Source organism: Lissotriton helveticus, chromosome 11 (assembly GCF_964261635.1).
Source record: "Lissotriton helveticus chromosome 11, aLisHel1.1, whole genome shotgun sequence".
NCBI lineage: Eukaryota > Metazoa > Chordata > Amphibia > Caudata > Salamandridae > Lissotriton > Lissotriton helveticus.
This window is the reverse complement of record NC_136072.1, coordinates 124,454,155-124,469,348: the sequence shown is the minus strand read 5'-3', so window position 1 is coordinate 124,469,348 and position 15,194 is coordinate 124,454,155. Positions and strand designations below refer to the sequence as shown.

The 15,194-nt window shown below is 46.4% G+C and overlaps 2 protein-coding genes across 6 annotated transcripts in view; one reads left to right on the top strand and one right to left on the bottom strand.

Annotated features, from left to right (window-relative positions):
- MCF2L2 (MCF.2 cell line derived transforming sequence-like 2) overlaps nucleotides 1–15,194 on the top strand; it is a 2,082,183-nt gene that overhangs the window by 1,546,855 nt on the left and 520,134 nt on the right. For all 4 annotated transcript variants that reach the window (XM_078665987.1, XM_078665986.1, XM_078665989.1 and 1 more), the window contains exon 19: nucleotides 8,203–8,295. In XM_078665987.1, the coding sequence (XP_078522113.1) occupies nucleotides 8,203–8,295 (93 nt within the window). The remainder of the gene's footprint in view (nucleotides 1–8,202; nucleotides 8,296–15,194) is intronic.
- B3GNT5 (UDP-GlcNAc:betaGal beta-1,3-N-acetylglucosaminyltransferase 5) overlaps nucleotides 1–15,194 on the bottom strand; it is an 818,869-nt gene that overhangs the window by 489,643 nt on the left and 314,032 nt on the right. The gene's annotated exons all lie outside the window — the stretch shown is intronic.

Genomic DNA, 15,194 nt, shown 5'->3' with positions numbered 1-15,194 from the left:
GGAGGTTCCTCTATTTTGTAATAGTGGAAGTCCTTTGTTACAGCGTTTGCTGCTGGAAAGTTTATCCATGAATAGAATACCTCTGTCTGCCGATATTCGTGTGCCTCAATTACGAATATTACTGTACCACCTCTTGGTGTCAGTCCATTTTCTATAAGTTTTAAGGTTATAGATTTCCTTATGTTGACCGGGATGAGTATTATATCCGGGTCATTTTGCAGCAGAGTATTGTCTGCTACTAGGAGTTCAGCTGCTATTCTAACTGTCTCCCTTTCTTCTTCACTTTCTGTCATTTTACTGACAGGAAGGTTATTCTGTTTGTTTGCAGATCAGGTTTCTATGGAAACAAAGATTAGATGCACAATATTTTGGAACAGTGTATCCTTCAACGTTGAATAAACCAAGAACCATACATAGGAGTCTCCTCCTGCGAGGTTTGGCGGATATGACCTTTCACCCACTCCAGACGTCTTTGGAGTATTATGGGAAAAAAGGGGTTCTGTGTGAAAAAGCACGACTGAGTTACTCTAATGTCTTGCGTTAGTTTTATCGCCTATCCAAACGTTGGGCGCCATGTAGTGTAGTTCCTATTATCCCAATAGGCTCTGCGCATTGGAATAATATCTTCAATAGTATAGACCTAGGGCAGAGGTTAACTAGGTCTTCTACCGACGATATTAGACTTAAAGTTTTGTGTTTGCCAGCTAGCTCAGAGTTCACTAGAAACTTTCTCGAATAGGCAAGGAGGATTTTAACCTCCCTGGATAGACAAGAAGGGATTTAGTTTCTGACAACCATAGAACATGACAACTTTGCTCTCCCCTAATCAAGATTGTATCTCTAGAGTCGTGTGAAAACAAAAGACAACTTATTTTACTCAGTCAGTTCAGTGCATTCTTAGTTTCACCAGATTGTAGAGAAAAGGAAAAGACGGGCGTGTTCAATAAAAGATGTTATTTATTGATCAGTCTCCTTTCTCATACAAGAGAAATGAATCGCTATTATTGCAATACTTATAGTTAAGTAAAGTGCATACAGTAAAGACAGAATTATAAAATAATACTGTAAAAGCATGGATATGGTTTCTAAGCCATATGATACTTTAAAATGGATAAAATAGATACATACATATATACATTTGACTAATCATACTCAACTGGTGCTTCTAACCACGCCTACCCCAGTGTACCTGACCTAAGCCTAATACGTGGGCGGGAGTAGATAAGTAGCAGTTTAAGTTAAGTTTGTTTTGCCAAGGGACTGACTCGAGAATTCTCTGCAAGGGGTTATTCAGTTCTGTACCTGAGATCTAGAATGATGGAGGGCTGGTATCTCTTAACCCAGGTCTTGATATTCCAGCTGCCTGCGAGGGCTGCTTGGAAGCGCCGGAGCTGGATTTCTCAGCAGGAGAAAGGCAGCGTCTCGTTCTCAGCGCGTCAGGAAGGCGGGGCAGCGCCTGTGGGCTTCGCTCTCTGCTGGGCTCCTCGGCACGTCTCGCTGCTCCAATCTCGTCACCACTGCATGTGTTTGCTTAAGGCAATGTCGGTAATATTTATACCTGAAAGGTGCCGAGATTGACGTAAGGATGGACATATATACGTCAATAAGGATGTCATATGAACGGGCTCGTTCGCACATTCTTTTGCTGAAGTTCTCGGTGAAATCAAAACAATGGCTATGGGAATTTCCCAGGTCGCTGTAGGTTTGATTTGTTTTGAGAACTCCGTATGCCTTATCAGGGGCTGGAGGAATATCGCTTGTCTAATTAGATGGCATGCGTTATGACCTAATCAGATAACGCGCTTCTGTGCCGTGGTGTGGCTTAATCAGATAACGGTTTTTGCACCGTTGGATGGCTGCTAGTTAATTATTAACCAGACCAGGGTCAGGAATAGGGGAATCGATACAGTACCTATAGGAATACATCACAATATCACCCTAATGACATTAGCAGTATTTCACTATCAGGATATGTAAAACACAACAGTACATGTCCTACCTTTTAAATACACTGCCCATGGGGCTGTCTTGGGCCTACCTTGCGGGTAACCTACATGTAGTAAAAGTGTTTGGGCCTGGCAAGTTGGTGTATTAGCTAGGTCGACATGGCCGTTTAAAACTACAGACACTGCAGAGGCAGTCCTGAGACAGGTTTGCAGGGCTACTCGTGTGGGTGGCACAATCAGTGCTGCAGGTCCACTAGTAGAATTTAATTTACAGGACCTGAACACACCTGGTGCACTTTACTAGGGACTTCCTACTACATTATATATGCCAATCCTGGATAAACCAATCACCAATACAATTCAGACAAAGAGCATATGCACTTTAGCACTGGTTAGAAGTGGTAAAGTGCTCAGAGTCCTAAAGCCAACAAAAACAGGTCAGAAAAAATAGGAGGAAAAAGGCAAAATGTTTGGGGACAACCCTACAAATAGGGCCAGGTCCAACAAAAGGGCAGGCTGAGATTCAGAAAGAATGAAGTCAACTGCTGAAACAGTAACTAATCTAAGGTCCAACACGGGTTAGAGCAAAGCTCTTCTCAAGGACTCACAGACTCACACACTACATGCAAGAGTTCAGCACTTCCACCTCATTGACCGATCTCCGGGTTGTTCACTTCTATTTATAGTCACTGGGGGTTTGCAGGTCGACTAAGGGAATGACTCGAACATGTGAATATATAAGCGTTCTAATGCAGGATGATTTATGCTTACTGTCAACAGCAAAAACTACTGAATTACATTACAAATAAACTTGTGATGAAACTAGAACTTTACTCAGCAGGATGCTTTTTGTTTGGTGTAACACCATTCAGTAGCTTTTGAGACATGTGTATTACAAAAAGGTGTGGGACATGCTTTGAAGAGGTAATAAGACAAATCATTTTGTAGACCTTGCCCATTTTTACTTTGGATTATTTGTAGATCTAGATTCTATAATTGTCTGATAATAATTTGAAAAACACATTAATTCTATTAAAAAGGGGGCCTTTTTCCTTTATAAAATGCAAGATCTGCAAACATTCAGAAGATTTCGGCATCAGGCAATCTCACTACCTGGTAGCTGCTGAAAAGTGTTGTTGAGTTGGACCTTACAGAATTGCCAGACACTAAGGCCTGTGCCTTGAAATAAGTGGCATCGTGCATATAAGGGGCTACCGTGCATTCCCTGACCCCAGGGAGGAAGTACAGGGCCCAGAGGGGCAGATACTGCCCCAAAAGTAAAACAAAATGTGTGGAGAAAACTATACAAATAGTACATACTTCACTCACTTTCTAAGGTCTAGTCTCCACTCCACTATATCACTTACCCACAAAAATTAGGTGAAATTTGCCATCTCTCTCTCCTTGGTATAAAGAGACCATGTGTGCATAATAGCATTGCTATCACTTAGTAAACGCAGTTGCAGTGTGCTATTGGTATACTGAGCACTGATCTTGCTCCCTGTTTTAAGTCAACTCATAAAAGCAGAGGTAGGAACAGAAAGTAAAAAGGACTCCACAAGCCTTGTTAATTGTAGCTCCCAGTCTTAGCCCTCCACTAGCCTCTCATCAGCGAAGTCTGTCAAAGGGATAAGGGTACGACAAAAAGTCAACCCTCTGGTCTCACTCAGGTCAAATACTATGTGTTGTCATCTCTGCTACCTCTGGAGGTTTGATGAATTGATGTCCATACCTACATGTATACATGCTCTTTGTTCTTGAAGGATAATTTAAGATGCTTGTCCTCTTCATCAGTATTTAATGTTTAGTTAATTTGCATTCTCATTGGCATATACAAATTGGTTTTTAATCATTTACCATGCTTCCTTGAAAAGCACACATTAGGCATTACACATGACACATGTTTATACAGTGGTATCATTGATATCATTGGTGATATCATATGAGATGCCGTTATGTCAGCAATTACATCTTTGTAGGTGTCATCAGTGATACATCTGATGGTAATATAATTTCAGATAACAGTGATGTTGTGTATGAACTTATTAGCTTTTTTACTTACCTGCACTTCAGTCCCCTCGGGGCAAGATTCAAGTTGTTCCGAGGCCCCTTGTCTCCATTCCGGACCGGTGCAGCCGATGTTGGGGCTGACGCCGGCAGGCTTCGAGGGTCGCCATATTGGGGGAAGGAGTAGGGCTGCGGTCCAGTAGTTGGACGCTTCCCACCCGCCTCCCACTCTATAAAAAGATGACACCCTCCCGTCCGCGCAGCGGGTGGGCGCAGCGGGCGCGCCGGCGGCGCGCCAAAGGCAAGCCCGTCTGCGACCGTCCGCGCACGGCCGGGGACAGAGGCCAGTCCCCCTGGTCAATTCAAAGCTAGACTATGTTGGACTTCCCAGCAACTACGTGACATGCGTCCCGGTCTGGCTAAAGGCTGTTTTCACAGTCTTAATGTAGAGGAAACTAACAGCTGCAAAGTCTGCCATTATACGTGGCAGACCAGACCCCCTCCCAGAGAGGAGCATACCAGGCTCTTATGTGGGCTACTTAACACCAGATCCATGAGGAAACACAGCCTGGATATTCATGATCTATTATTAGATATGAAACTCGACCTATTGTTCCTCACAGAAACCTGGTTGGATTCCAATTCTGGCCCAGATATAGTCGCCTCTCTCCCTACGGAATACAGTCTGGCCCATCTGGACAGGATTGAGGGAAGAGGTGGGAGGATAGCTGTCATCTTTAAACAACCATTGACATGCCAACTTGATCCCTTCCCCATAGCTGAAGGCGAGATAGGACCCTTCACTATTAAAGTTAACACGGGGAATACGGTGAACGGCTTACTAATCTACCGTCCCCCGGGTCCCTCGACCCAGTTCACTACTCGTCTGATTGACGGTATCACAGAAACTGCCCTATGCAGAGATAAGTTCTTGCTTCTAGGCGATCTCAATATCCACCTAGATAATCTAGCTGATAAAGCAGTCACCGATTTCTATCAGCAACTTTCTTCCCTTCAATTATCGACTGAATCCAAAGCCCCCACCCACTCAAAAGGCCACTTGTTGGATCCAATATTTGCCAACTGGGATGGTGTAAAAATTCATTCTCCTATCCCTGTGGTCTGGTCCGATCATTTTGTAGTTCCATTTACACTATCTGTCCCAGCTATAAACACACACAAACCCCATTGTACCAAATACCTTAGTCGGAAATGGACTACATTCTCCCAAGCGAAATTTGATTCGGCCCATACTATAGGTGGCAGACCAGGTGGGGAAGATGCGGTTACTGCATCTGATAGACTTGATGAGCGCATAACTATGGCAGACCGCAGAAATCGGCCCCTTGGTTTAGTGAGGAACTCCGCTTAGTTAAAGCGGAATGCAAGAAATTAGAACGACAATGGAGGGTTGCCTATCTAGACCAAGCTAAACTGAAATACAAAGGCAGACGCAGGGAATATCACATTCTCATTAGACTCGCCAAAACCAAGCACTTTTCAGACAGGATTGGAGAAGCCCAAAACTCCACTAAGGAGCTATTTAAAATCTATAAGGAAATTTCCATGTGTAGCTCCTCTGTCGATCCCTCACTGAGCTCAGTTGAGTACTGCAATCGTATTGCTACCTACTTCTCCGATAAAGTGGCTAACATCTATTCTGCTTTTGCAGGGGGGAAGGAAAAGGCAACTGAGTTCAGGGAACCTCCTAACTTAGATGCAGGCACTAATAGATTATGCAATTTTGTGATTCCATCGCCTAATGAGCTGCAGCGGATTTGTCGCTCGATCAAGTCCGGATCTCCCTGTGACCCAGCATCGCCGAAACTTCTTGGTCGAAGCATTGAAACTTTAGAACCTTATATCAGAGATGTTCTTGACATCTCCTTTAAGACCTGCACTGTACCCAAAAAATGGAAGCAAGCTATTGTACTCCCGCTCCAAAAAAAAGCTAACCTTAGCTGGGACAGGTTGGACAACCTGAGACCCATTTCCCTTCTTCCTTAAATGGCCAAGGTGGCAGAAAAGGTGGTCAACTCTCAAATTATGACCTTTGTGGATGATTCCAATCTTCTCCACCCTACGCAGTTTGGATTACGTCCTCGCCACTCCAGAGTCTGCGCTGCTTATGGCAACCGAGACCATCAGGCAAGGAGTTGATGAGGGTCAAACCATGGCACTCATCTTACTTGACCTTAGTGCCGCCTTTGACACTGTAGCACACTCCATCTTGCTACAGTGTCTCAATAAGGGAGGAATCAACGGGAGGGCACTTAGATGGCTACAATCCTTTATGATGGAAAGAGGCTTCCAGGTCAGACAGGGTGAATGCTACTCCAAGCTATTCCATCTCGACCAAGGGGTTCCCCAGGGCTCTGCCCTTAGCCCCACCCTGTTTGACCTGTACGCTTCTCCTGTTGCCACTATTGTGGAGAGATACGATATCCAACTTGTATCTTATGCTGACGACACGCAGCTGGCCATCTCCCTTTCACGGGCGCCCGGCACCGCAGCCGCCAACTTCAGTGCTTGCATGCAGGAGCTAGCCTCCTGGATGTCTAACAACTGCCTGAAGTTGAATGGCTCCAAGACTGAGGTGCTCGTGGTGGGGAGGAGTCCATCTGTGTGGTCCTCAGCATGGTGGCCAGACTGCTTGGGCCCTACACCTATGCCAGCTCAACAGGCCAAAAATCTGGGGGTTTTGTTTGACGCCGATCTATCGTTTACGCCCCAGATCAATCGGGTAGTGGGAATGTGTTTTGGAGTACTCAAAACCCTGCGTAAGGTCCTTGATATGCTCCCTGTTGGAGACAGACAGACCCTCGTGCATGCCTTGGTAACATCAAGACTGGATTATGCTAATCTCCTGTACCTGGGTAGTACGGTCAGCAGTATTAACTGTCTCCAGTTGCTGCAGAATGCAGTGGCCAGGTTGGTGCTAAGGCTCCCGAGACGTACCTCCTCCAAAGCGGCCTTAAAATCTCTCCACTGGCTACCAATCTGTGAAAGGATTAAATACAAAGCCCTCTGCGTATGCCAGCGTATCTTAGGAGGCAAAGCACCCGCCCCTTTGAACGGTCTTATTACCCCCTACAGACCAGAGCGGATGCTTAAATCCTCCGACACTGGCTTGGTCACTGTCCCCAAAATCCGCAGAGCCCGCATGGGGGGAAGATCGTTCCGTTTTCTTGCCGCCAAGAATTGGAACTTATTGCCGATTGAATTACGCCTGGAACCCTCTGAGCCCAAATTCCGCAGAGCCCTCAAAACACATCTGTTCCGCCTAGCACTGCCCTAGCTCCTCCTCCCTCACTTTCCCTCCCTTACTAAAGCAATCATACGCCGGTGAGCGTAACTAAGCGCTTTATAAAATTCCAAAATAAATAAATAAATAAAGTAGGGCATGGAGGATGCCAGTGTTATGGCTAATGCATTTAACAGTAGCAGCCAATTGGGTCTTTTGGGTTTGTTTCCCAGCCATAACATCAACTTTTTTCAGATGAATTTTAATTCAAAGACGAATATCGCTTGAATTATTTCTTTTTCTGCTATGTTCATCCGATGGTTACAGGGTATGCATCGTAGGGCCAGTCAGATTTCCAGACACCGTGAGTGCTAACTGCCATATCAGTCCACAGTTACTATGCCGTTACGGTGCTGTCTTATTGGTTCTTGACTTTAGTAAACCAAGTGTAAGTCGCCCTTTTGACTGTCAGTCTAATTAATCACTATAATGTATTTTTTTGCATTTATAATGTATGTAGGACTGCAGATCATAGACTTGAGCATTTTGTGGTTTATCCTATTTGTCACTTCATAATGCTTGTGTATTGTTCTTGTCAAGCACGACCTACTAAGGCCAAAGCGGTTTATGGTTATCATGGCTCAGAACACAAAAATTTAAACTAAACGTTTTTAAGTAATGATATGTTTTATTTAGTATTAACAATATAAAAAAGTAATTAGATTTTTTAAAATATTTTTAACATATGAACAAAAACATGGCAGTGGATATTAACAGTTATATTACATCTCATGCACCGTAGACTGCGCTGAGTCGCTTGAAGTTTAACTGTACAGTCAACAAGTCATCTTTGTTGGTATCATGGTATTGGATCTTTTTTGCAGGCCTTTTATCATTTGATGTAGTCACATGTTATAGCAAGTGAAAGCTTGTGGCCTTTGCTAGCGGTGTTTTAAAAAGAACCATTTATGTATAAATATGTAAAACATATTATCTTTTTTTTAGAAAGAAGACCTTAAAGTTTATGAGAAATACTGTCAAAATAAACCAAGGTCAGAAGCTTTATGGAGACAGTGTGGAGACAGTTCTTTTTTTCAGGTAAAGTAAATGTGCACTCATAATAATTGTCATTGTTGTTTGTCTTCCTTGATTTCTTTAGTGGATATTAGACCCCTTCGCTACCAAGTCTCCCCCCACCCTGCCCCCCCGACCCCCACTCCCGTGCCAAGCCTTTTTTGGGGGGCTTTTTGGGGAAATTCTCACCTAGACCCCCATACGTTTTTGACCACATAATGTATCCGTGATAAATAAGCGTCCTTTTTTCCAAAATCCTAAGGATTCTAAAGGTACCCCAGAAGGGAATATGTGATGTTATAACGCCACATATTTCATTGTGGTAGGTAACAATGCGGACATTACATTGTCCGCTTTGTTACCACGCATGGCATTACAACGCAAATAATTTGTACGACTTGCACTAGATGGCGCGCTGGACTTAGGAATAGTATAAATTACTATTCCTACTCCAGTTAGCGCAACAGCAGGGAATGTGTTGGACTTAAAATCCAACACATTCCCTGCTGGTGTTGCGGGCCATCTAGCGCAAGTCGGACAAACGACTTGCAATGTAATGCCATGCTTGGTTACAACACACGTGGTACTCACAGCGCTGTAAATGCTGTCTCCCCCAGAAGAGGACTGAGAAATTAGCCAAAATACAGCTACATTTTGGGGGAAAAACGTGCTGCAGAAGAAGGTGTCAGTTTTTTCCCCTGCAAATGGGATCAACAAAGGGTTTGCTAAAATCACCATCTTGCCAGCTTTCAAGAATAGGCAGACCTTTGTCAGAAACCCGAAACCTTCAACAAAGTTTTGGCATTTTTCTGGGACATAGCCTATTTCTCCTATTTCTTGTGCTTTCAACCTACTTCCAGTTAGTAGTAGAAATGGGTGTGAAACTAATAATAGATCCCGGAAAGCTTTACATTCCTGAAAAGGCAAATTCCATATTCAGCAAGGGGTCATTTCTGTAGATCCTGTAAGGTTTTCCTATAGAAAGGAACAGTTGAAATAAAAGCATATTGAAATTGCCGCCATGGTGATCCCATAACTTTTCCACACAGAAATGTGAGGAAAGTGTGACTTTCTAACTAAATTTGAGGTTTGCAGGGGATTCCGGGTAATAAAAAGCTGGAGGATCCATGCAAGCCACACCGCCAGCCCAGCGTCATCCACGCACACCGCCAACCAAGTGCCATCCACGCATACCGCTAGCAAAGCGTCATCCAAGCACACCATGAGCACACTGCTAGTCAAGTGCCTTCCACACTCACAGCCAGCCAAGCGCCATCCATGCACTCCACCAGCCAAGCGCCATCCATGCACACCACCAGCCATGCGCCATCCACAGACATCGCCAGCCGAGCGACAGTCCACCCACACTGCCAAGAGCCATCCATGCAGACCGCTAACCAAGCGACAGTCCACACACACTGCCAGCCAAGTTCTAGTCCACACACACCGCCAGCCAAGCACAAGTCCACACACACTACCAGCAAAATGTAGGTACACACACAGCCAAACGCCAGTACACACAGATCGTCGTCCCATTTCCTGTTCACACACAAAGGAACTTTCCTCAATGACTAGTGGTTTTCTGCCTCCTTTGGGAGCAGGTGAGCCTAAAAATATCGCTGATCTGCTCCCAAAGGGGCAGAAATGTCCAAATGTGTGCTCCCTAAAAAAAAAAAAGGGGGGGGGAGTGACCCTTGCCTAAGGTGCTACTCCCTGACATACCCATAGACATATCTCTGGTACCTAGTGGGCTTTCTGCTGGTGGGTAGGGGGGGGGCAGAAAGACTGCTGCTATTTTGGGGAGGGGGGCATTGGCATGTCCATTCTGGGCAGCACTTACCCCTAGCATACCAACAAAAACGTTCATGCTGCCTAGTGGGCTTTCTGCTCTCCCAGGGGTGCAGAGTGGGGGCTAGTGCCCCAAAATGCCCCCTTGGTGGGGCAGAAGAACAATTGTTACTTACCTGTAAACAGGTGGTTCTCCAGTATTGGTGTCTTTCATAGATTCACATGCTTGAATATTCCCCGTTGTCAAAGTGGGAGCCCCACGCTAAATAAAATAGCAATAAAAGAATCCCAATAAAATATGTATATAAAAACATATCACATAAATTCCAATACCAGAAATACTTATAAGTACCAGGTTAGCATTAACACATAGGAATACATGGAGAACAGAAAAAACCTTTATAACATATCCATGTCATTATGTTAGTCCAAACTACAGCCAATCAGGCGCAAGCACCCCTCCAGAACCTTCTCCTCAGAGGCTCAGGCCCTCAGATTTTCGTAGCACAGGAGTGACAAAAAGATTCTAGGAGGAGAAGCGGGCCTCTGAGGGGAGGAGGTGGGTCGCATGTGAATCTATGAAAGACACCAATACTGGAGAACCACCTGTTTACAGGTAAGTAACAATTGTTCTTCTCCAGTATGAGGGTGTCTTTCATAGATTTACATGCTTGAATAGAATAGTGAGCAGTAACAGCTGGTTGTAAGAGCAAAATCAGCAATGCATAGGTATGAAAATGCAAAAATAGCATAACAGCCAGATAGAGATGATAATAATAATAATAACAATATCATCACCAAAAACCATATAGGTGGAGGGAAGAAGCAGAGGCTCACCTTAGTTAAAAATATTGCGAAGCACCGCTTGGCCCACTGCCGTATCAGCTTCGTTGATCGTTTCAAGGCAATAATGTCTTGTGAAAGTATGCCTGCAGGACCACGCAGCTGCTCGGCATATTTGGTAAATCAGCACACCAGCAAACAGGGCAGTAGAGGATGACATCGCCCTGGTGGAATGAGCTCTCACTGATGATTGAAGAGGCTTGCCAGCTTTCTGATGACAGAAAGAAATTGTTGAAGAAATCCAACGTACAATAGTGGACTTGGTAACAGAACGCCCCTTGCGCATGCGTCCGTACGCAACGAACAGCTGATCAGATTTGCAAAAGGGTGCCGTCCTGTCGATGTAAAATTTAAGGCATCGTTCATCGTCCAGTTAATGCAAACGTTGCTCCGTTGGAGATTGAGGATTGGCAAAGAAAGTCTTTAAGAAAACAGGTTCATTGAGGTGAAAGTCAGTGGGCACCTTATGCATGAAAGCCGGGTTGGTGCGAAGCACAACACAGTCCGATTTGAATTGGAGGAAAGGAGGTTTAATGGTAAAGGCGTGAATATCGCTCACGCAAAGTGAAGAGGTCAAAGCAAGGAGAAGGGCCACCTTCCAAGTCAAAAACTTGAAATCCGCTTTGTGGAAAGGCTCGAATGGCGCCTTCATCAATTGCGCCAAAACAATATTGAGATGCCAGGTAGGAGGAGGACGCCGAATGGGCGGAAACTTCCTGAACAGTCCCTTGAAAAAATTGATGAATGACTCTGTAAGAGCAGAGAGGAGGAGCCATCCTGCCGGAAGCGAGCGATTGCCGCCAAGAAAACCTTCAAAGTGGAGTGGGAAAGTCCTGATTGTGCCAGCTGTAGAAAGAATGGCAGTAACTGATCCGGAGTGGAATGAACGGGATGGATGTTGTCAGCTGCGCACCAGTGACAGAATCTTTTCCACTTTAGCTTGTAGGTTCTTATTGTGGACGGAGCCCTGGCACTGGCAAGAATGTCCCTGCATGTTGGTGAGATGTTCAAATGGGCAAATTCAAGGTGCTCAGGTTCCAGGCCAATAATTTGAGAGAGGAGGGGTCCGGATGACAGATCTGACCCTTGTCCATCGTGAGGAGATCCGCTCGAGGATGAAGGAGAATGGGCTCGCACTGTGATAGAAGCAGCAGTTCCGAGAACCACGCTTGGCGAGGTCATCTGGGAGCGATCAGGAGAATGTGGCACGGCTGTCTCCGCATCTTCCATAACACTCGAGGAACTAGTGGAATCGGCGGAAAAGCGTAGGCGAATAGATCGCACCAGTCCTTCAAAAGGGCATTCCCGGACGATTCTGGATGGGGAAGCCAGATTGCAAAGGACGGGCATTTCCGGTTCACAGGGCTCGCAAAGAGATCCCATGTGCGGATGACCCCAACGCCGAAAGATGAAGTCCAGAGTCGGCTGATGCAGCTCCCACTCGTGAGTCGAGGATGCGAACCTGCTTAGGGGATCCGCCAGGATGTTGGAGATGCCTGGTAGGTGAACTGCTGTCAGGGTAATGTGGTGCCGAAGTGCCCAATCCCAAATACTCTGTGCCTGCCGAGACAGGAGAGGAGATTTGGTGCCGCCCTGCTTGTTTACATAGTGCATACTGGTGGTATTGTCGGTTTGGATGAGCACATATTCTCCCTGGATCAGAAGATGGAACGATTTGAGTGCCAGGAAGATGGGCATTAACTCCAGCCTGTTGATGTGCCAGGAGCGTTGAGACAGAGTCCACTTGCCCTTTATGGACAGCCCCTGAAGGTGTGCGCCCCATCCTTCTAAGGAGGCGACCGTCGTCAGAATGAGTTCCGGAGCGGTGGTGAGGAAAGAAGTCCCGGCAGCAATGCTGGGTGGGTGCGCCCACCACTGGAGAGCTGACCTCATCTGGGCGGTCACCAGGACCAGATCGTTGAAAGAGCCGGTGACCTGACGCCACTGTCTGTCCAATTCTGCCTGAATGGGGCGACTCATGAGCCTGCAATTTGGGATCAGAGAGATGCAGGAGGACGCCATCCCCCGAAATGACTTCAATATACGAACTGAAACTGACTCTTTTGAACAGATAAGAGCCACCAAGTGTAGAATCCGCAGCTGACGCTCATGAGACACGAATGCCTTGGCTAGTGGCTTATCCAGAGTGGCGCCTAGAAACGTTCTGCAAGGAGCTGGGTCGACCTGAGACTTCTCGGTGTTGATGGAAAGACCGAGGGAGCGAAATAAGGTCTGACAGAGTCGAGTGTCCCGGAACAGCTGACTGCGACTTGATGAGACAATCGTCTAGGTAAGGAAAAATTTGAACAACCTGTAGACGCAGGTAAGCCACCACTGGAGCCAAGACCTTTGTGAAGACGCGAGGGGTGGATCGCAGGCCGAAAGCAGAACTCTGAACTGAAAGTCTCTCCGCCCTACCCGGAAGCGCAAGTACTTCCTATGCGGTGGAAGAATTGGCTCGTGGAAATAAGCATCCTGGAGGTCGATGGTAGTCATGAAATCGTCCTTGGAGAGAAGACGTAGGATCTCCACGAGCGGAAGGATTGGCACTTTAGATATTTGTTCAGTGCCTGTAAATCGAGGATTGGACGCCAGTCGCCTGTCTTTTTGAGGATGAGGAAAAACCGGGAATAGAATCCCATCACTTTCTGAGACTTGGGAACCACTTCAATGGCACCTTTTTGAATCATGATGCGAATCTGCTGGAAATGTTCTTTGAGGTGCGCTGGAGGCGGACCAGTTGGAGGAGTGTGAGGAGGAATCTTGACGAACTCCAAGGCATGCCCCTTTGATACAATGTCCAGCACCCAACGGTCCGAGGTGATTGAGGACCAATGAGAAAAGAACAGGGAGATTCGACCTCCAACTCTGAGCGGGGAAGGCAAGTCATTGCCTCTTGGAAGCGGAGCCTCTATAGGAAGACTTTCCTCGGTACGATCTGGAAGACGGCTGGAGAGAAGAATGTTGCGACTGGGAGGAATATCGCTGATTTCCTTGACCGTAGGAGCGGTACTGATTGGATCCGCCGCAAAAAGAACTGGTGGTGCCGCATCTGTGCGCACCACGAAAAGGCTGTTCGCGGAACTGCAAAGTGCCTAAGGAACGAGCCGTTTCAGTATCCTTCTTTATCCTCTGTAGTGCTTCATCGACGTGTTGACCAAAGAGCGATTCGCCGTCATAAGGCATGTCCAGGATTTTCGCCTGAACCTCCTGGCGAAAAAAGGTAGAACGCAGCCAACCCTGACGTCGCAGAACAGCTTGCCCCCGTGAGCTGACGGAAGCCAATGCAGGTGATATCCACGGAGCAGTCTATGATCTCTTCTGACGCTCTCTCCGCCTCCTGAAGAATCTTTAGAGCCTCTGCTCTGGAGGACTCAGCAATGAGGGCAACAAAGGCAGACATGTCAGACCACATCTGGCAGTCGTAGCGTCCTAGTATGGCCATAGAATTTGCAGCCCTCACAGTAGTGGAAGCCATAGTAGAACATTTCCGCCCAATGGCATCAAGGCGACGACCTTCGCGATCAGGAGAAGTAATTGGAGAAGAGGGGTTCCTAGAACGGCGCTGGGCGGCCTGGTTGATCAAGGAATCTGGTTTAGGCTGTGCAACCAGGCAAGCTGGAGAACCATGGGGCGCCTTATACTTCTTCTCCAAATGAGGTGGCTGAGCCGGGATGGAATTCGGCCTTTGCATCAACTTGACACCCTCATTCCAAATAAAGTCGATGATGGGGACGGTCCGGACCTGTTTGAAAGGTTGACTCTTAAAGTCGTAAAGAAAACAGTCTTCGTCCTTTTGGACCATAGGAAGTTTAAAGCGGAGCGCTGCTATATCCATAAGCTGGTGAAAGCTTGCGATGTCAACAGGAGGGGAATCCCCTGGAGTCGCAGGAGGCGGGGATGGTGTTTGGATCTGGTAATCGTCCCAATCTGCCATATTGCCATCATCATCATTGTCATCCTGAACCTCGCCGTTCTCTCACTCTGGGCGAGCATCATCATCATCTTCATATCCCGCAGCGTGGACCGGAATAGAGGTCGTAACCGGAACAGATGGCGCTGCTGGTTGTGGCAGCGGAGCAGCAGCAGGAGCTGCTGCAGGTGCAGGCGCTGTAGGCAAAGGCGAGCCATGGAGAGATGGCGGAAAACGCCTGTTGTAATCTTCCAACATATATTGGAGATTGGAAATGAGGGTAAGTGGTAGTGTCGCTGTAGGAACCTGAGTAGAAGGTTCCTCCTCTTATACGAATCATCATGATCATCCCCATAGTCTTGACATTTTATGACCAGTT